The following is a 20,849-nucleotide window of genomic DNA, read 5'->3' on the forward strand; positions in this document are numbered from 1 at the left end:
ACTATATGGTGTACTGCCACTTCGTTTAAGAATGCCATCTCAACAGGTATAAATCAAACAAAACACGGACACCAAAACACAAGTGGAGTGTGTGCAAATCTCTAGTGATTAGAATCCGCCTTATTATCAAAAGCACGGAGCACCGACTGAACAAAGACATCATGAAAAATGGGACCCAAACGGACCAATGAACACTTTACTGAACGTTCGCAAGAAAGACAATATCCAATCACAGTCCACGCAGCTCGAACTGTATCGTGACTGAGGTCCGCGCCTGGCGAATAGGAAAAGTAGTCACCGCTAAGGGGCGTTTCCAGGAAGAGAGCGGTTACATTTTCCTGTAATGGCGGACCAGGCAGAGAGCGAGACTATCGGGTTCAACGACAACAGGTCAGATAACAGCGAGTAAAGCGTTAAAATGATTATTAACCGTGGGTAATATAAAGCATTTGCGGACATTTAATATGCAGCTGGTCTGCGTTGCTTTTGGTTCAGTGGTGTTGATATGTGGCGCTCGTGCATGTCAATGTAGCCACGCCAGCTAACTAGCTTCCAGCTAGCTAGCCCCCGTGTTGAAGAGCGGCTCGATTTCTGCTCTCCGCTCCCCGGCACGCGGTAAACATGGGCCAGACAGATTAAACAGACAGATGTTTACCTCTCACGCAAGGCCACCCCAATCACCCGGCTTTGTGCTTGGGCTCAAACGTGGCGGTTGTTATCAATTATATCCAGCTAGCAAAAATATGCTAAAGTGATTGGAAAGTAGCTGTTTTAAATAGACAGAAAAAAGGTTGATGTTAGCCCGATTATCACAAGACGACATTTGCTGAATGTTTGTGTTCATCTACGGCCAAGCGGGTATAACCCCGAAGGGTTCAGCATGTAGATATGAGGGAATATAAATACCACAGAGTCTGAATGGACAACCCGTCCACGTCACACCGTCTTCAAACAGCCTTGCATAGCAATTAAGTAAATTTACCCTAAATGATGTCCTTAAGTAGAATCCTAAGGTATTTGTAATAAGGAACATGTATCTGTGAAGGTTCTCAGTCATCCAGGTCATCGTAGTCTAAGGAGCTTGGAAAGAAAAGCGTCTGGACTGGACTGAGTTGCTTGAATAAGGAACATGTATCTGAGAGACATAGTTACAAGTTACTGAAATGAATGTATTATACACCATCCAGTCAACTGGTTAGAAAAGCGAGCAGTATTTACAGTCCGTACATGTAAATGTATGTTTATGCATCAGTAATAACAGTTCACAAGTGCAGCATGCAACAGAGCTCATGTTGGTGTCTGATGGATACTTTAGCGATACACTGATTGTGAAATTCTAGGCAAATTCGGATTAAAATGGCAGTTTAGGTGATGGGCAATGGCCCAGAGTTTATTTTTTTATTTACTTATATATATTTGTTTATTTTTTGTGTCAGAGAACCAGAGAAATCTTTCATTTCTATCATAGCATCTTTGAACATTTAGCCAGCATTAAATTGTTGCGACGTAACACAAAGCTTCTGCTTCATATTAGAGTGGTTTTAAGTTGTGCTATTGCTACTTTGACTTTGATAATAGGTCTGAGCACTTCTTCCGCTGCAGTTTGCTGGCCCATTTCTGCAGCAAGTCTCACATTAGTCAGCAGAAAGTGTTTGTATTCATTGCTAACCATTCCTGGCTTATACTGCAGCTTCCTCGATTGTAAAATCACAATATTAAGATGTTAATATGATATTACAGATGTTATTACTTTTGTAGTGTAATTTATTTTTGGATTGTGAAGGATAATTTGTCATTGCACTGTATAATTTGTACTGTATATTAGGGCTGTTCGATATAACAATATATATCGGATGGCGATATAAAAACGTCTATGTTTTATTTTACGCTATCGTTTGTTTCTTGGTGTCACAAAATAAACTGTTTACGGCAATATTTTTTCATAGTTTTGATGGTCACTGTAGTGGCTATATTAATTTCTTAACGTTCTCTCTTTCTCTTATAATTCATATATAACCACACTACGGAAGGACAAGCGCCTGTTTTTATGCGTTGTGGTTAGCAACAACGACGGTAACAGCATCGCGTGTCCGCTTGTTTATGTTCCACATAAACCTTTCACAATAAAGCTCAAGATCCTGTTGAGACTTTTCAAAATAAACTGAATCACGTGAAAGAGCAGATTATTTACGGATGAGAATTAAAAAAAGAGCCGCTAGGTGCTAAAAAATAAACCTTAGAGTCAAACGTTAGACCAGACTTTTCCCCGCAGCACGCTGTGTAATAAATACTCACAAAGAAAACGGCGGCCTTTACATCTTATGTCTAAAAATGTATAGTTTCATGCATCTGTTAAAACACTCGACTCCAGCTACATGACGCCCAGCTGGAAACACTTCCTGCAAGACGAGCTGCACGAGATTCACATAATTTACAGAAAATGTTAAATTTTTGTGATTTATATCGTTATCAGGACGATAGAATTCTTATATCGGGATATGAGATTTTGGTCATATCACACAGCCTTACTGTATATTTAATAATTAAGCTGATAATTGCTTTCTGCACTCTTTTCAAAGGCTTTTTTTTACAGTTTAGTGTTATGTTAGTATTGATCATAAGCTTTAACTATAACTTTTATTATGTTGTGCCAGAATGGCGCAGCAGGCGGTGCGGTTTCGTGGCCCTGCGCCTGCGCCTACACAGACCCCAGTGTTAAGAGGCCCACCACCACTCCTTAGGCCACCGCCGCCTCCTTTTGGGATGATGAGGGGACCTCCGCCACGACCTCCGTTTGCACGTCCACCCTTCGACCCCAGCATGCCACCAATCCCTCCACCAGGAGGGATGCCTCCACCTATTGGGCCTCCCCACCTACAGGTAATTGCTCCACATTCTTTTACAAGCATGGTTTTCATCATGGAAATGTTACCCTCTTGTGGTGTAGGGTTGTTAAAAAAAAATCAATACTTGATACTCACTTGCAACAATATTGATACCAACAGTCCTGTCTTTCCTTCCTCCATGACACACAACTTCACATGGCTCCTCCTGTCATTACCAGCTGTAGTAGTTAACGTTCATAACACTGAACAACACTTTAAGAGGAATTTTTAAGGTTAGTAAAGCTCCTGTTTCAACAGCATGAAAGTATTAAATAGATAAAAATGTTAACCCGACCAGTGCACACATTAACATTAGCTATTTAACTATTGTCAGTTACCCAACAGCCTTGTTAGCTGTCTGTTATTAGTAACGTGTTGGCTAGCGGACTGTAGTTAGAAAAATGATGAATAATTATTGCAGGTTGAACGAGTGGCTGATCGAATACTTAGCCATGGCAGAGCTGGTTATGGAGAAACAGAAAACCTGGCAGGTTCCTGGCTGTACAGAGCAGGGAGTGAACCGTAGCCGAGCTAAGCAGAAAGGGAAATGTGGTGAACTAATCCGAGCAAATAAAGACGGAAATCTGGAGCGGGAAATCAGGCGGTTTCAATTCTTAACGCAGAGTTGGAGCAGTGTACATGCTGGATGAGAGCGAGGCTGCAGGCAGATGTGAACTAGATAATTAACTTTAACTTTTTTACCTCTACAATAATTTCTAAAAAATATGTTTCTTTATTTCATGTAGCCAGCTGTGAGGGCTTTTTCACAGTGAGTGCAATTTGAGAATATGACTTCTTCGCCATTTATTCTGGTGATGTAGGATGGGTTTAAAATCTTCCTCATGGTATCAGAAATGGTATCAAGTATTGTCATGGGTTTTGGTATCAAGTTTAAAATTCTTATATTGCGACAACCCTATTCTGGCGACGTGCTCACAATGGTTTTTGAGACGAAGTGAATTGAGTTATTATTTATTTAAGTTATTGAATACGCATCGATCAGCCGTGTAGCCCCAGGTAGAGTCTGCAAAGAAGAGTGTGTCCTTCTCTGTTACAGCATAACAGCAGTATTAACTCTTAAAAGGAGGGGCAGACAATAAGGAAGCATATGACTAATCTTTGTTTTATAATCTCTTTGGGTTCATGATTGATTCTTTGGTGCAATGTCATTTTTCTCTTGTAAAATACAGTAATGATGCACAAATCTCCCTAATTGGAATCCAAAAAGGCCAATTAGCATCAACTGCTGGCTGAGCCCTCCACTGCTTGTGACTGTGCACTTTTCTGTATCCTCTACAGACACATTATGTTGGAGGATAGAGTGCTTTAACGGGATAATTTAGACTCTCAGTTCTGCTCTTTATTATATGAAAGCTATATTCTTTGCCCTCTCTTTTTTATGTAGAGACCTCCGTTCCTTCCCCCTCCTATTGGTAACCTGCCACCTCCACCAGGAATGCTGTTTCCTCCTGGGATGCCTCCCGTTCCCGCATCTGGAAACCCTGCGCTCAACCCTGCTGAAGAAATCTGGGTAGAGAACAAGACGCCAGAAGGAAAGGTAAGGTGGAGGTCCTATGAAAGCAGATAGCAGGCATCCTCAAGATGATATGTGTAATAAATAAGTTGATTGCACTAAAACAGCTTTAATAATAATTTGTGCACACATAGTTCAAGCTGGTTAGAGGAAATGACAGCAAATCATCGAATTATTTTGCTTGATATTAGGTTGGAAATTATGGTTGCATCAATATTGTCTCTAATTAAAAGTGGTGTGTTGTGTTTTTTTTAAATGAGATTTTTACAGTTTGCTAAATTCCTTAGTTGGTAGAACAAGAAATCTGGCTTAGCCTGAAATATTGGCTGCTGCCCCTAGAAGCTCAGTCATCAGACTCGAGCTGTCAAGTTCCCATATTGGTTACTTGGTTTTATTTGGTTTGCATTTCAGTCACCGTTGGAAGACAACAAGGCTGCTAATAACAGTTTTTAACATATTTCCATTGTCATCGACTCACTGTAAATGTTGCTGTCATCTTTTCAGAACTAGTTAATCGGGACCTACCTTTTGAGTGTAGTTATAATTGATAAGCCTATCAAGTGGGCACCTGCCACTCTCCCAGTCACTGTACTACTACTTATCATATCATCTGCCTCCAAGTCTTCCATCCTTCTCTTATACCAACCCACTGCATGTTCTCCTTCACTGAATCTTCTCTGTGGTCTTCCTCTTTTCCACCTGCCTGGAAGCTCCACTTTTAACATTCTTTGTCCAATATATCCACTAACCCTCCTCTGCACATGTCTAAACCCTCTCAACCTTGCCACTATAACTTTGTCTCTAAATTGGTCAACCTGAGCTGGTCCTTCTTATATTTTCATTTTGAATCATATCCTTTCTGGTCACTCTCAATGAAAATCTGTGCATTTCCAGCTTTGCCACCACCAGCTCAGCCTCTTGTCTTTTTGTTTTTGCCACCTACTCCAAACCATGTGTCAAAGCAGGTCTCACTAACATTTTGTAAACCTTCCTTTTCACTTTTGCTGTATTCCCTAAATCAGAGCTCTGCTGTAACAATATTAAATTTTTGTTATTAATTATTTGTAATGCAATACAAATTCTTCTTTCATTTTTTTGTAATCATAAAAAACTGATTTTTTTCACAATATTTTAAAAAAAACTGTGATTGTTTGTCATTCACAGACATATTACTACAACGCCCGGACCAGAGAGTCATCATGGAGTAAACCTGATGGCGTGAAGGTCATCCAGCAGTCTGAGCTCAACCCTCTTCTCGTGGCTGGGGCTGCAGGTTCAGGGGCAAATGTTGGGGTGACCGCCAGCTCAAGCAGTGTCAACACTACAGCAAGCACAGCAGCAGCAGCCTCCCCTACTCAAGCTCCATCCTCGGCCCCCTCCCGCACACTCACCTCCAGTCCAGACTCCATCACCACCCATTCCCCCTCTGCGAGCATAGCAGGTAAACAGCACCTCATCAACATCTCACACTCACACACACACAAAGCAAGAATAAAACCAAAAGTACTTCTTTTTCTTCCCAAAAGCCACCGTTGTAGCAGACCTCCCTCCTATTGCCACAGTGACCTCATCTGTTGCTGTTTCTCCGGTCACTGTGGTGACTGTTTCCACGGTGCCATCTCCTGTTACGGCAGTGCAGACCGTGCCACTGCTGCCAGCAGCCCTGCCTCACAGTGTGGCCCAGCCCACCGCAGCCATACCTGCCTTCCCTCCTGTCATGGTGCCACCTTTCAGGGTGCCTTTGCCAGGCATGCATATCCCTCTACCAGGTGAGAATGAGACACGAAAACCTTTAGTCAAGCTGTACATGTATATACTGTAATGACTATTCTGCCTCATTGGGCCATGTTTTTAAATGTTTTGTCCACCATGGCCTGCTGCTGTTGCTGTAAGGCTGTCTTTTACAGTCCAGGAGGGTTTTTTTTATCTAAGGTCTTCTAAAATATTTGGATGTACATATGATTCAATCCAGTCAGGTGTGCACAAGACACGTAGGGCTGGTTATAGGGTGTATGATTCTCCTGAATGCTATTCTTTGGACTCCAGGCATTTTAGTGGTAATCAAAAGGGAACGTTTGGTCAGCAGAACTGCCACAAATTTGACTTAAATATAATTAGTGTTGTGATTTTTAGCTTTAATTACATTTAAGTAAAAAGAGAAAGAGAGAAAATGTTAGAAACAGCCCCAGATTCCTGCTCTTTTACACTGCATAGCAAAGAGACAGTGATTGTTAGACCTCATTCATGTAGGTCTAGCAGTCAGTCACTAACCATGTAGACCACAGGTTGCTAGGGAAAAATTTGTATTCCCCAACTGTTTGGTTGCAGGCTGTCACATGGTGAAATCAATTGCAAAGAAGGTGCTGCATCTTCTCTTCTTCTTCTTAGTCTCTGAGTTGTAGTGATCTTCCAATCTTCTAAACAAACAATAAGCGACCTCCTCAATCTGCTAGCAACCAAAGCAATAACAAGGAGTGTTTTTTATGCAGTACCCTAGGGTTTGGCGATTGGACGAATATATCGACTATCGACGATAGTTTTTTTTTTACAAGGGTGTTATTTATTTATTTGCCCATGAGTAAGTTTGCTAATAATGATGGAGCAGTCAATAGAAAAAAATAATAACGCTGTTTTAACTGCACCCTCCTCAGAGTGCGCCCAAATGCTTGTTGATGGAGCTGCAGAAGCTGGTGATAGCCTAGCATACTCAGCTGGATGGTGGACACGTACATGCTCATGCAAGCTAACCGTGTTTAAGTACTCAGCTCGCGCTAAACGTCTGCAAAAGTGGCACACCACTTTGGTTACATCCTTAGGTTTGCCCCTTTCATCCGGTTTAACGCCTAAGAAATCCCAAATTGTCAACTTTATATTTTTTTTTAGTGCTGTCAGCGTTAACGTGCCTTCATCACGTTCCTTCCCCCTCAGCTTTAATGGAAGGAATTTCCATTTAACCCATCTGGAGCGCAGACTGAGTCAAAATCCCTGAAATGTCTCTGTCAACTCATTTTGGCAGTCTAAATTTTGTTCATTCTGCGCTCCAGATGGGTTGAGAGTGTTAAAAATTTTAATCGTGATGACTGCATTTAAGCCGCATTAACGCTGACAGCTGGGGTTTTTTTTGTTTTGTTTTTTGGGGAGGGGGGGGCTAGTTCATCAAACCAAATCAGTCCGTGCATGATTACATTGCCCTGCCCATCAAAAACTCTGCGATTATATCGCCCATTGGCGATTGTTGGACTAACGATTGCCAGTTGGAAAATTTTTACATATCGCCCAACCCTACAGTACCCTCATCATGACCAATTTCACCCAGCGACATCCAGCAACTGCTTGCCAACCAGTTGGGGAATACACATTTTTTACTTCCAAATGAAGGTTGCCAGGGGGTCACTGACCAGATTCTAGGGTTGTAGGAGAGCAAAAGATCAGTTTGCGATCTCTCTCCTTTTTTGAGTGTAAGAGATGAAACTGAATAATTACAACAATAAAGAAGAATCCACAGAGTCAAGTATTTGGATACAGCCTTACTCAGTACTGCAGATAGCAACTTTTTTTTGGGGGGGGGGGGGTAGAAACCCAGATTTTTATTTTATTTTAATTGTGACTTTATAGTGCAGTCATAAAAACATTCGCCTGATGTGTGAAAGATCCCCAGGTCAAGACTGGGAAGAGGCACAGATACTTGGGAGGGTTGTGTCAGGAGGGTGTAAGCATCTGTGCCAAATCTTACATGTAGATTCATCTGCGTTGGTGACCCCTTGTGAATAAGGGAGCACCCAAAAGAAGCTTTATTATTGTTGTAAATATTAACAACAAAAGATTTGGGTAGCCAGCAGGCTCCAGCTCCAGCCCATTATTTAGATCTAATTTAAAGTGAAAGGTCATGCAGGTGGATAAATTTATTGCCAGCTAAAATCAAAATTGGCTGAAAGCACACCTCAATTAGGACAGATGGTTTTCAAACGTCAGACTTGGAATCTCCTGATTGACGGTGTTGTTATTATGGATTCACTCTCTCAGATGTGCCATTAATACAGGCCGTACGTTATGTTGTGCAGCTGATTCCTGACATCTTTAAATATACATGAATTTCAACAGAGGCAGAAAAAAAAATTCTGGTTGTGTGTTTTGTCTGAACTGGGCCAAACATATACAAGCTCTTACACAACATGGTAGCTGATATCTAGTGTCCTGCTGTGTTCAACCAGATGCTTGCTTGTCCGTTGTTCTTGCAGGTGTAGCAATGATGCAGATAGTAGATGCAACCTGTGTAAAGGCAGGCCCCAGCGCCAACGGTAAACACCCAGCCGCTCGCCTATCAGATCTACAGTAGATGGCATGGTAGTGAATGATGTCTACATGCGTAGTCTGGTGTATATGCAGACCCACAAACAGTGGCATGGTGTTGAGTGCTGTGAACATGGTCCATTGGGTGTACAGTGGTGAAATTCCTTCCATTAAAGCTGATAGAAACAGAAGCTTAATTTTGTTTCCATGATCAGAGAGGGTGATTAGATAGAGTCACGTGCAGTGTTTCATTCTCATCTTGTGTGACATCTTTTCTAGTTTCTTCTTAACTGAATTCTTCCACCCACTTTAAAAGAAGAAGAAGAAGAAGAAGAGAAGCAAACATACAAGAACATGATTTAACTTTTAATAAATGATACTGACACTGATTCTTTGAACCGGAAGGGGGTAATTTTTTGCTGTTAACTGTTCTAAATTGTTAGATGTTACTGAGTTGTTGGTTGTTGGGTCATTTTTAGGCATGTGGTTGTCGACTGTAAACAGTTTTTTTTGGGGGGGGTTTAAGAAAGGAGTGACCATCTTTATATTTTAAGGGCAGTCTCATTGTTGTGTCAGGGCTTTGGTAGTGTAACGGTTAGGGCTACATGATGTGTTGTTGTGGTCGTCCTCCTTTGTGGCATGGTTGTGTGTTTGTGGTCACTACTGTATTTGTCTGTTTGTGTGGCCTGTGTTCATTGTCATATAGTTGCTTGTTCAAAGCATTTTAGACGTGAAGAGTTTCTTTCACAAAAATCACAATACCCTCTCTTTTTATTTTCCCTCGTCTTGCTCTGCTTGATGAGCAGAGAAACCCTCACAACGACAGTTTTTAGCTTGCAGTGAGTTATTCTTACCTCTGGTTTTACTAAGATGTGGGTTTTTTTGTTATTACTATCACCACATGTTGGTAACAGTGTGGGTCATGAAATCGCCTTCATTAATGTCTAAACTAATGCCATTGTAGCTAGTGTTAGTGGCTCAGACATAAAGATGACACTCAGCCAACAATGGTCTCTCTCTTCCCTGTATGACTGCTGACAGGCATGCTTCCTGGTATGGGCCCGCCTTTAGTTTCCGTGATGCACCCCCAGCTGACACTCTCGGCAGCTCCTGCTTCCATGGCTGGATCATTGCAGCTCCCCGAGTGGTCAGAGTACAAAACAGCAGACGGGAAAACGTACTACTACAACAACCGGACGCTAGAGTCCACTTGGGAGAAACCACAGGCTGTGTTGGAGAAAGGTAGGTTTGACATCATGTGTCTTATCCAGTATTATCCTTTTGAGCTATGAGTTTTTCCCAAAACTGTGCTATCTGTTAGCTATCAGTTATCTGTATTTTAAAAAAAGACAGACTTGTGTTCTTTTAAATGCAAATCAAATGGTGGGTCTAGCTGAATTTCTTTTCAAATCCTCTAAATCTTCTAAAATGTCCCAAAAATCTGTAATAACGATTTTTCTGCACTGCAAAACACAGGAAACGATGTTGCTTCAGACTCGTCATTTTTACATACACTCACCCGTCACTTCATTAGGCACATTTGTTGCACTGCTCTATGTAACTGGCCCATCTGCTATCTTTAGGCATGTAGATATAGCCAACATGATCTGCAGAATTTCGCAATGAGCATCAGAATGGGGAAGAAAGGTGATTTAAGTGACTTTGAACATGGCATGGTTGGGGTAGTGCAAGACAGGCTGATCTGAGTTTTTCAAAAACTGCTGATCTGTTGGGATTTTCCTGCACAACCATCTCTAGAGAATGATCTGAAAAAGAGAAAATATCCGATAAGCAGCAGTTCTCTGAAAATGCTGGGGTCAGTTTTTGCTCTGACATTCAGATGGCAGGGTCAGAATCTGGTGTGAACAACATTAAAGTATAGCTCCACCCTGCCTTGTATCAATACTTCAGGCTTCTGCTGATGGCCCCTTTTGCCAAACGAATATTATTTTGAAGCCACAGCCTACTGGAGCATTGCTTCTGCCCGTGTCCATTGCTTTATGATCAGAGTGTACCTGTCTTCTCATGGCTGCTTCCAGCAGGATAACATGCCAGGTCACAAAGCTCAGATCATCTCAAACTGGCTTCTTTAGCATGAAAATTAGTTCACTGTACTCAAATGGCCTCCACAGTGTCCAGATCTCAGTCCAGTCTTTGGGGTATGGTGGTATTTGCGTCATAGGTGAGCAGCCAACAAATCTGCTTCATGCTGTCATGTCAATATGGACCTTAAAGAGTTAAAATAGTTCTGGAGGTTAAAGGAGGTCCAACCTGGTGCCAGCAACGTGTACCTAATGATGTGACTGGTGAGTGCATGGCCACAGTATCTAGTTAGTTTGAAGCTTGTATACACTGATTCCCAGTCCTGCTGAGATTTCAGGCTCCATATCATTCAGTGGAAGAGTTAATTAAATTAAAAGGGCTCATTCTCAGTTTTACCAAACTCATAGGCTATAACCACTTTGACTTTCTTGTCAGACCAGATGTAAAGTCAAACTTAAGTTATCTCACCGTCCGCATTTATGTCTGTTTTTTTTCTCCTCCCTTCTCTGTAGAAAAAGAAGCAGAAAAGGCAAAAGAGCGACTTGCCCAGGAGGAAGCTGAGGCAATGGAGATGGAGGATAAGGAGAACAAAATGGAAAACACTAATAATGAGAAGGAGGTATCTGATTAACCACTTGCACCGCCAAGCCAAAACAGATTAAATCCAGTAAACCATCTGAAGGTAGCAGCAACAGAGAACCATTTCTTGTTTTTTTTCTCTTTATCAAGGAGACAAAAGAAGAAGAGATGACGGAGGAGGAAAAGGCAGCTCAGAAAGCCAGACCTGTAGCCACCAACCCTATTCCTGGCACGCCATGGTATAGACTCTGCATATCATCGCACACTTTCCTTCATGGTATATGGCAGGGCGGTAATATAATGCTGCCCTTTTTTTTTCTCTTCTTCTGTGTCTATTAATCTGCTTTAGGTGTGTGGTGTGGACAGGCGATGATCGTGTATTCTTCTACAACCCGACAACTCGGCTCTCCATGTGGGACCGCCCCGAGGAGCTGGTTGGTCGAGCTGATGTTGACAAGCACATCCAGGAGCCACCACATAAGAGGGGTCTGGAGGACAGCAAGAAGACAGGTGTGGATGCAATGTTTTATAAATTATACATTATGTACTGAGAGTATTGATATAGGAAAAGTTTAAGCTAAGAAAGGCACATTAATTATTGTTGTTATTATTATTATTATTATTATCATTAGTATTTATTTATTTATCTTTTTATTTGACGAAGCAACAAGAGTACAGCCTGTGGTCCGAATTTTCAGTCAGATGTTTTCACATTTTTGAGTGTTTGTCCTCTTTTCTTTTTCAAGTTATGTCAAGCTTTATGGATTTTCCATAATAACGAGCCACAGAATACATAATGTATTTCTGTTGAAATCAACTTTTTTTTCCCCTATTTTTTTTTTAATTTTGCTTAAAACTACATGTTAGGGAAACAAAAATAAACACTTAAAATATATTCACAGTGTGGCCTGCCTGAAGCAGCTGATATTTAACTTGTTACAGTTCATCTAAATACTGACATATTTTAGGCCCCGGTATATCTGCCACGTTGGACACTTGACGTGCTGCTGGCAACATCATCACAGGGCCACTTCTATTCATGCTCACCATTAAGGGGCAAGCTACCATATTCTCCTGAATGATAGGTGTCGCCACTGAGACAATACTCCCTCATCAGATCTGATATAGGAAGAGAAGAAGTCAAGACCAGAAGCAAAGACTCCAGTGTTTGTTGTTGTTGTTGTTGTTGTTTTTTCCCCAAATTTTTGCAGCATCTGAATCTGTATAATCAGTCGATCTTTGTGGCTCAGTAGGGATAAAAACTGATATAGTCGTACACTTGTGTCTTCAACCCACCTGTGAGACCTCTGACTTTCACCCTTAACCACCTTTTACTGAACATTACAACGTATCAGTGATCAGAGAGACAGCAGTGATGTAGTTGCACAAATCAGGTGTTTATTTTCTCTCTTTTGGAACAGTAAACCCTGTGCATGACATTTGGGTAGCTGTTCCACTGTTATACAGTTTAAGGCTAATTACAGTCACCTCTGTCAGCGTGGACTTCACAATGGCTGCACGCTGGTAAAACCACTTTCTGCAACAATAGTCCTGCGTCACATAACAGTTACCCACGTGGCTACGTTCATTAGAGGGACAGGCTCAGCTCTTATCAGTTAGCCATGAACACAGCACATGCCCTCAGAACAAACAAATGCTCAGTTTAAACAGTCCAAGTTGAACTAGTAGTCGTTGAAGTTGTGTAGCACTACCTTTTGGCAGGCAGCCCTCTAAAAAAAACACAAGTGTTGCAGTCATTCTTGGCTCTCTGTGCTCACTATATTTGTGTTGTGTCTGTGTTCACACACAGGTGTCAGCAAGGAGGATCCAGAACTATCCATTGCTGCTGAAGAGAATCAAGATGAGGAGCCAACCAAAGCCAAAAAGAGGAAGTAAGTCCTATCCCTGTGAAAAATTCCTTTTTTCCTTTCTCTTTTTGATTCATTAACCTTTAAAAAAAATGACTCTCTCACCACCACCTCTGTTTTTAACACTTGCAGGAAGGAGGACACGAAAGAGGCAGACTCTGAGAAGGAAGCAGCCATGGAGGCAGAGCTCCGAGCAGCTAGAGAAAGAGCTATAGTGCCACTAGAGGCCAGGATGACCCAGTTCAAAGATATGTTGTTGGAGAGAGGGGTAACACATCCTTTTTTTTTTTAAAAAAATGTTTGTTTGAGAGAACCACATGAGATGAATTGTTCTCACTTTTTGAGATTTTCTTTCCATTGCACATGCTCGGAAATGTCATATCTTTCAGGCTTTTGTCAGACACATGGTCACCGTTTAGTCTTGTTGTCTTTCCTGCCTGTAGGTGTCTGCATTCTCAACTTGGGACAAAGAACTCCACAAGATTGTTTTTGACCCACGTTACCTACTACTGAACCCCAAAGAAAGGAAACAGGTTATTTTTTTTTGTTTTTACCCTTTTCTCAGTATTTCTCTGTACTGTATTTTTAGCTGTTACACTTTGTTGTGGCCTTTGAGTCATTTTGGTATAATTGTGCTTCAGGTATTTGATCAATATGTGAAGACACGAGCAGAGGAGGAAAGGAAGGAGAAGAAGAACAAGCTGATGCAGGCCAAAGATGAGTTCAGGAGGATGATGGAGGAGGCGAAGCTCACACCAAGGTGACAGGACAGTCCACTTTTACTACATTTCATAGTGGTTTTATGGGGTCAAATCAGTCACCACTACAATTACCCTCAAAGAAAAGTCTTACTCGTTTGCCTCTTTTTTACTAGTACCTACTAAGCTCCGTTCAACCATTGGTTTCGGTCATTTTCCATTACAATTGAGTACCTCCTCAATGTGGGTAGGGTCATTATTAGGGTTGGGTTTTGATGATCGATTTATCAATTAAAATCGATTCTAGCTTGGATAACGTAAAATTGATTCATTAAAATCCTGAATCGATTTTTAAATATACTTTTATTTTGCCCGAAACGCCAGAATCTCAGGTTAAACCTCACAAAATTTCAACAACCACCAAACAACTAAAACAGTAAATGTGAGCAGGTACACGGATTCTGCACAAAGACTTAAACACAAAGCTCGAACCCGCCGACGGATCAGAATCAGTGAGATGTCGCCTTTCTCACCTGACAGCACGGACATGGTCGGGGCTGAAAGCTGACAGCTCACTGATTCTGAGGTTTCGGCGGGTCCACGCTTTGTGTTTATGCCCTTTTTGCGCTAGATTCAAAAGCTGCAGGTTTTTGTCTCTGTCCAAACAATATTGACTGAACCAGCAGCAAAAGAAGATCCAAACTACGCTTCACATTTCGCTTCACGTAAACATCGTCATGAATTCACTCTTAGTTTTGCTGTTTTGCTTCCGCCACGATAAAATCACACATCATGCAGAGCTCGCTGTCTCTCTCTCTCTCTCTCTCTCTCTCTCTCTGTACTTCAAGAACAGTTTCCCATCGAAAAATATTTTTCCTGCATTATTCGCTTGCTTATTACGCACAAGTCTACCGCTGTTTACAGCGCTGTCGGCCGCTGTTTTTTTTTCCCCTTTTACTTACTTCTGAAAAGAGAACCTCATTTCTGCTGTTCAATAGGCTTCTGAACAAATGTAAACTTTTTAAAATTATGCAAAATTGCAAAACACTTAGCTGTGTCTCTAATAAAACCTCTGTAACTTTGCTCTGCTTCACTTCAGCAGCATCAGGTAATGTTCATATGTTGAATAATCACTTTCTTTCGTTTTTGATCTACTGCAGAATATTTTTAATGTCATCTGCTATAAAATCCCAGGCAAGGAAAGTCGCCTTCATGTTTTTCTGTGTTTTATCCTCCGTTAGTTTGACACAAAGGCATCTGCTATGATGCTTACACTTTTGATAAAGGCTCGCAACTGTCAGCTTTCTTTTTATAGATATAAAAATATGGAAATGTACTGATACGTGATCAGAATTATAATGGTAGAATAGAATAGACTGAGGCAAAATTTCCCCGATTCAAATCGAATTGAATGGAATCGTGGATCGAATCGATTCTAGAAATCAGTGACAATACCCAGCCCTAGTCGTTATAGCAAGGTGGTGAGAAAGTGCCGTGATGTAATTTGTATGCAACACAAACACAACACAGTAATGCAGGACATCGAAGCGACATCAGAAGAGAGCTCGAGACATGTTGAACAGTTTTTATCCTGTAGCCACTAAAGGCTGGTCGGCTATGAATGAATAAATGCAGGAACCAGGTAGCGTAGTATCTTGAAATTCTACCCCCCCCCCCCCCCCCCCAAAAAAAAAGGTCAGGTCCTTGACCTCAAGGTCAGAGGTCAAGTTTTCTGAAAATCAGATGCGTGCATCTACTAGGAGGCTAAAGAGTAGCACTGGCAGCCACCAGTATTTTTGCAAGGTCCTTTTTAGACTTTAAATATCTTTGTACCGGGTCATTTTGCTTCCTAATAATCAGCATTGTTGCTTTTTTGCAGGACAACATTTAGTGAATTTGCAGTGAAGCATGGCCGAGATCCCAGATTTAAGACCATAGAGAAGATGAAAGACAGGGAGGCTATCTTTGTGGAATTCATCACCGCTATGAGGAAGAGAGAAAAAGAGGACTCCAAGTCTAGAGGAGAGAAGGTAAGACTCACTCACACCTCAAAGTGCACCGTCTTTCTTTCTTAGCCTTAAACTCTCCAGAGTTGCGTCTCCGCTGCTGACGTTGTTTTTACACAGATTTATAATAAAGTTTGACGTGTTTGTTTTTTTCTTTAAGGTCAAGCAGGACTTTTTTGATCTTCTGAGTGAGCAGCACATAGAGGGAGGTCAGCGGTGGAGCAAAGTGAAAGAGAGGCTAGAGACTGACCCGCGATACAAGAATGTGGAGAGCTCTGCACTCAGAGAAGAGCTTTTCAAACAGTTCATGGAAAAACAAGCCAAGGTAGGAGCAGCTTTGTGGAGATAACGTCAGGGTTTATGTGCTGATCAGGGTTTATCTGATGTGTTCGAAAGCATTCATTGGAATAATAACTGTTCATGTACTTTTAGGGAGGTGCACATGTAATAAATGTTAACTAACTGGACGTTGACCTGATGTATATGGCACCAGCTCAACCTAACTTGTATTTCTAAAAGAGAGAATTTAGTGCAACATATCGAAAGAAGCTTACACAGACTTCTTGTGATATCACCTGCAGAACGTTGACATTGAGAAGGAGCGAGAGCTGGAACGTCAGGCTCGTATTGAGGCCAGTCTCAGAGAGAGGGAGCGGGAGGTCCAGAAGGCCCGATCAGAACAGACCAAAGAGATCGACCGAGAAAGGGAACAGCACAAGAGGGAGGAGGCCATCCAGCATTTCAAAGCTCTAATGTCTGACATGGTGAGGTGCTCTGCAGAAACACTGGGGTGTGAAAAAACACATGCTCTTATCATGTGTGAGTTTTGTTAAGTTGTGATCATTGTTTGTCAAAAAGTGTTTGAAATGTTACAGTTCATGTGTTGCTTATTTTGGGGATAATCCTACTAGATGGGTTTTTCCCCCTCTTTGATCCCTTCAAGCAGTTGTTTTTTTTGTTTTTTTTTTCACGACTGTTTTTGCATTCGCCCTTCAGGTCCGTTCTTCTGATGCAACATGGTCAGACACACGTCGTAACCTGCGGAAAGACCATCGCTGGGAGTCAGCTTCGCTGCTGGAGAGAGAGGAAAAGGAGAAGCTGTTTAATGAACATGTAGAAGCGCTGGCCAAGAAAAAGAAGGAACATTTCAGACAACTGCTGGATGAGACCAGCATGGTAAGAAGTGAAAAAACAGGACAGAAAAAGGTGCCAGAAGTCATTTTATATGTTATATTTATAATACGTTATATATGATAGATCTGCAGCTCGATCACTGACAATTTTAAAGAAAAGGCTGTTGTTTTTGTGTGTGTTGTAGATTACTCTGACAACCACATGGAAGGAGGTGAAGAAAGTTATCAAAGACGATCCTCGTTGTATTAAATTCTCTTCCAGTGACAGGGTAAGACGTTATGGGCTCCAACCCATCTTTATATTATTATAAGATGATAAGAGATTAGTTGTGTTGCAAAGGTACGTCACAAGAAAGCAGAATTGCTCTGTAGTGTGTCTCTTTCACTTAAAATCTCACTTAATGCCACACCTTAGGAGTAAACACCCTGTAGCAGTCTTCACAGCTGCTTCTTATCCTATTCCAGTGTTTTTCTTAAATTTTTGCTACTATAACTTTGCACTGTCCACTTTCTGCTGTGATACAACAGATTTCCCACGTGTGGGACTAATAAACCTTATCTTATCTTATCTTATCTTATCTTATTGCCAGTCTAAACAAAAGAATCGGATAATTCAAAAGTGAATTATAAATCCAGTCCTTCTCCATGTCTCTTCAGTCAGCCCAAAAAATGATTTGACTTAAAACTGCAGACTAAAAGCGCGTCTAATAAAATCCAAACCATGAATCTGAATTTATCAAGAGGGTAGTGAAAGTGATGCTGTATCTCTCGCTCTCTGCTGAATCTTCGGTGGTGTGTGTGTGGTAATTATTGTGGATAAACTCTCTCTGTTGTTCAGCGAAATGCGAGAAAGGGGAAGTCCAGAAAATTCCAGAGTTCAAATGTCTCAACTTTCGCTTTCAATGTGCTCTGCTGTTTGCAGCATAAAAACATCACCATCGTTTACAGAAGGACAGAAAAAGGACAAATACTCTATTTTTTTTCTTTATTAAAACAGCAATTAATTCATTTTTTGCTTAGTTTAAACCCATGTTGGTTGTTGCCATAAGGTGGTGCTGGATCTCCTGATCACCTTTGGTTGCGAGCTGAGATGCCAAGAATACATAGTGCCAATTAACCTTTTGAAATCCATTACATAGGTGTCACTACAAGGAGGCTTTCTACTGAGTTTGAGCCCTCAAAGTGGTTTCTTACTACAAGCCATCACACACACATTCATACAAGCAGTTTTGTGTATCATTTGTGTATCATTCGCACACGCTCACACTCCAATGGATGGATTTGGGGAAGCTTAAAAGATTTAAATGGATGGTGGTTCAGATACATTGACATGCAGAGTAGGGGGACCCACGAATTGAACCGCCGACCTTCCGATTAGTAGACGCCTGAACCGCATCCGTCCTATTCAAGGAAACGTTTAGATCGAAGCTAAATTACACTAAATTACAAATTAAATGTCAGCATGAAAAAAAACGCATGCATGAATTCACTCTATTATTCAAAGGCTTCTTGTAATCAAATGATTACTTTCATTGTCATGATCTCAAGGACTTGGCAGCTTACGTTGTTTTGGATTCATGGGATGTTTCTATTCATAATCCTTCCTCTACAATGAAAGCTGTTGCCTGTGGACTGCAAACCTTCTCAACAGTGGCTGATATATCTTAAACATATTATAATGTGAGTTTATTTATTTGTGTGAAGTACACTTCCATTTTCTGGAGTTCTGACTTCTGTTTGTCCTTGTTTGTAGAAGAGACAGCGGGAGTTCGAAGACTACATCAAAGACAAATACATCACAGCCAAAGCTGACTTCAGGACACTGTTAAAGGAGACAAAGTTCATCACATACAGGTCTGTGCTTTGTTTCACATATGTTCAGTTTGCATAACCCGACACAGTTGTGCCCCTTCCTAGGAACTTGTTATAAATAAAGCTCATCTAGTCTTTATTTCTCTGCAACTTTAAGCAGATGGTGTGTTAAATGTTTAAGTGGAAAACTGGTGTGGGTGAAATCTGAGTTTGTTTGGTTTTTTTTATAACGACACTGGAAGATTCTTGCACAGGTTGCATGACTTGAAACTGTAGTCTGCTCAATAGTGAGAATATCTGAATTACAGTTTTTAACCATTGTCCCTGTATCCCCACTGGCCTGCACTCACACTGCGCTGCACACAATTCACACCTGAGTATGCTTTAGTTTGTCTCAGCAGCTCGCTAGTCCTTGATGTGCCCACACAGAGCACAGTGAGGTTCAAGATTTTCAGAATCTTGTCTACAGTGTTAAAATAATACAACGTAACAGAAGTGCTACTCCCAAAATAAAGAACACTACAAAAACAAGCCATTCACACAATAATCCAAGCCCTCTCAGTAAAAGATAATAAATAATTTTTAATATGAAGGAGTCGAGAATTAAATAGAACATCTCATAGTGTATTGCAGTAATCATGCTTGATGTAGCACAGCTGAATAAAAACAGCTCTTTAATCTACGTGTCCTTGTTTTGATGGACCTGTAGCATCTAGCACAGGTCAAACAGTGAGTGCAGAATGAGATCTGTCTTTAGTGACTCATATATAAAGCTCTTGAGTGGTGTCTTTGCTTCTGCAGTCTCTTTGATTGCAACAGAAGACCAGAGCCAGTGATCTTTTCTGCTGGTTTTATTACCCTCTGCAAGATCTTTTTTTTTTTTTATCTGCTGCAGAGCATCCAGAATGCAACGTTGTTACATTTTGTAGCTTCATGAGGACCAATTTTAGAAGTGGTGACATGCTGTCAGTTAACACAGCTATTTTTACTGAAGGCAGCTATATGCAGCATGCCTGAGTCCAACTAAATTGGGCTAACGTCTTAAAAACATTCAGCTCTAGAGCGAGTACACTCAATCCCCGGGACTCGGAGAGGGTGCTGTTCATCTTATTGTATTCCTGCTAGTGAGCGCGCTCTGCCTGTCTCCTTGTGCGCAGGTCGAGAAAGCTCATCCAGGAGTCGGAGCAGCATCTGAAGGACGTAGAGAAGATTCTTCAGAACGACAAGCGGTACCTTGTTCTGGAGTGTGTCCCAGAGGAGCGCAGGAAGCTCATCATGTTCTACATTGAAGATCTAGACCGCCGTGGCCCGCCACCTCCTCCCACCGCCTCTGAGCCTACCCGACGATCTACCAAGTGACCAATCTAATTACTGTCTTGGCCAGTGCTGTACTCCTCCTCGCCCTCCCTTTGGCCAGAGCATGCCCTCCCCTCAGCACCCCTTGATCTCCGCTCTCCAGGCCCACGGCTGGCCATGCAGTGTTTTTTCAGGGGGGTTACGTTGCTTAGATGTGTACCATAGAGATGAACGGTTAACGTCTCTGTGTTATGTCAAAGTCATGAAAAAGCCCTGCGTTTGAGGCGCAGGGACTAGAGGTTACCTGATCCCAAGGTGACCCTTAACCCCTCACCTCTGACTGACCACATTAGAGGGAGGAGGGATAGCAATGAGGCTGCAGGTTGTGCAGCCACACAGGTGTAAGATAGCCGATGTAAATGAGGTTGAGTGTGTGTATGCATGTGATTGAGGCGTCCTTAAGCCTTACAGATCCACTGTGCCAGGTCATCTTTTCAGCGGCTCAGTGTGAATGTTAGTTTCTGCTCAGTGGTTCACTCCAATGTTGCAGCAGCTTCTCTGTTGAATGAAATAAAGACGACTTCCACTGTTTTTCAATATGCTGTGCTCTGGATTATTTGAAATGTCAAAATCGAGGTAACACTTTATTCTCAAATAGCACATGTCAAAAAGTTAAGTCTTGCTGCTCAGCAAGAATCTTTAAGT

General features: G+C 41.6%; 1 protein-coding gene across 4 annotated transcripts; it reads left to right on the forward strand.

Moving 5' to 3' along the window:
* Positions 1-277: 277 nt before the first annotated feature.
* Positions 278-20,741, forward strand: tcerg1b (transcription elongation regulator 1b (CA150)). Of its 4 annotated transcripts, none has more exons than XM_040032045.1 (21): positions 278-390; positions 2,655-2,880; positions 4,291-4,443; positions 5,584-5,860; positions 5,946-6,188; positions 8,658-8,717; positions 9,751-9,951; positions 11,265-11,371; positions 11,482-11,570; positions 11,681-11,841; positions 13,142-13,223; positions 13,332-13,467; positions 13,643-13,732; positions 13,841-13,959; positions 15,777-15,927; positions 16,064-16,228; positions 16,485-16,667; positions 16,900-17,109; positions 17,222-17,305; positions 18,790-18,890; positions 20,006-20,741. In XM_040032045.1, exons 1-21 carry the CDS (start codon positions 344-346, stop codon positions 20,205-20,207), a joined length of 3,087 nt encoding a protein of 1,028 aa, XP_039887979.1. In that variant the 5' UTR covers positions 278-343; the 3' UTR covers positions 20,208-20,741. The 4 variants fall into 4 exon arrangements, with proteins under 4 accessions (XP_039887979.1, XP_039887981.1, XP_039887982.1 ...); XM_040032047.1 differs by having other exon boundaries at positions 16,900-17,079; XM_040032048.1 differs by lacking the exon at positions 8,658-8,717.
* The last annotated feature ends 108 nt before the right edge of the window (positions 20,742-20,849 follow it).

The sequence above is a fragment of the Simochromis diagramma genome, unplaced genomic scaffold (assembly GCF_900408965.1).
Source record: "Simochromis diagramma unplaced genomic scaffold, fSimDia1.1 OVJJ01000216.1, whole genome shotgun sequence".
Taxonomy (NCBI): Eukaryota; Metazoa; Chordata; class Actinopteri; order Cichliformes; family Cichlidae; genus Simochromis; species Simochromis diagramma.

Coding starts and splice junctions, on each gene's coding strand:
- tcerg1b (XM_040032045.1), top strand. CDS start 344: ATGGCGGACCAGGCAGAGAGCGAGACTATCGGGTTCAACGACAACAG. Junction 13,733..13,840: donor ACCCCAAAGAAAGGAAACAG/GTTATTTTTTTT, acceptor ATTGTGCTTCAG/GTATTTGATCAATATGTGAA. Junction 13,960..15,776: donor GAGGCGAAGCTCACACCAAG/GTGACAGGACAG, acceptor GCTTTTTTGCAG/GACAACATTTAGTGAATTTG.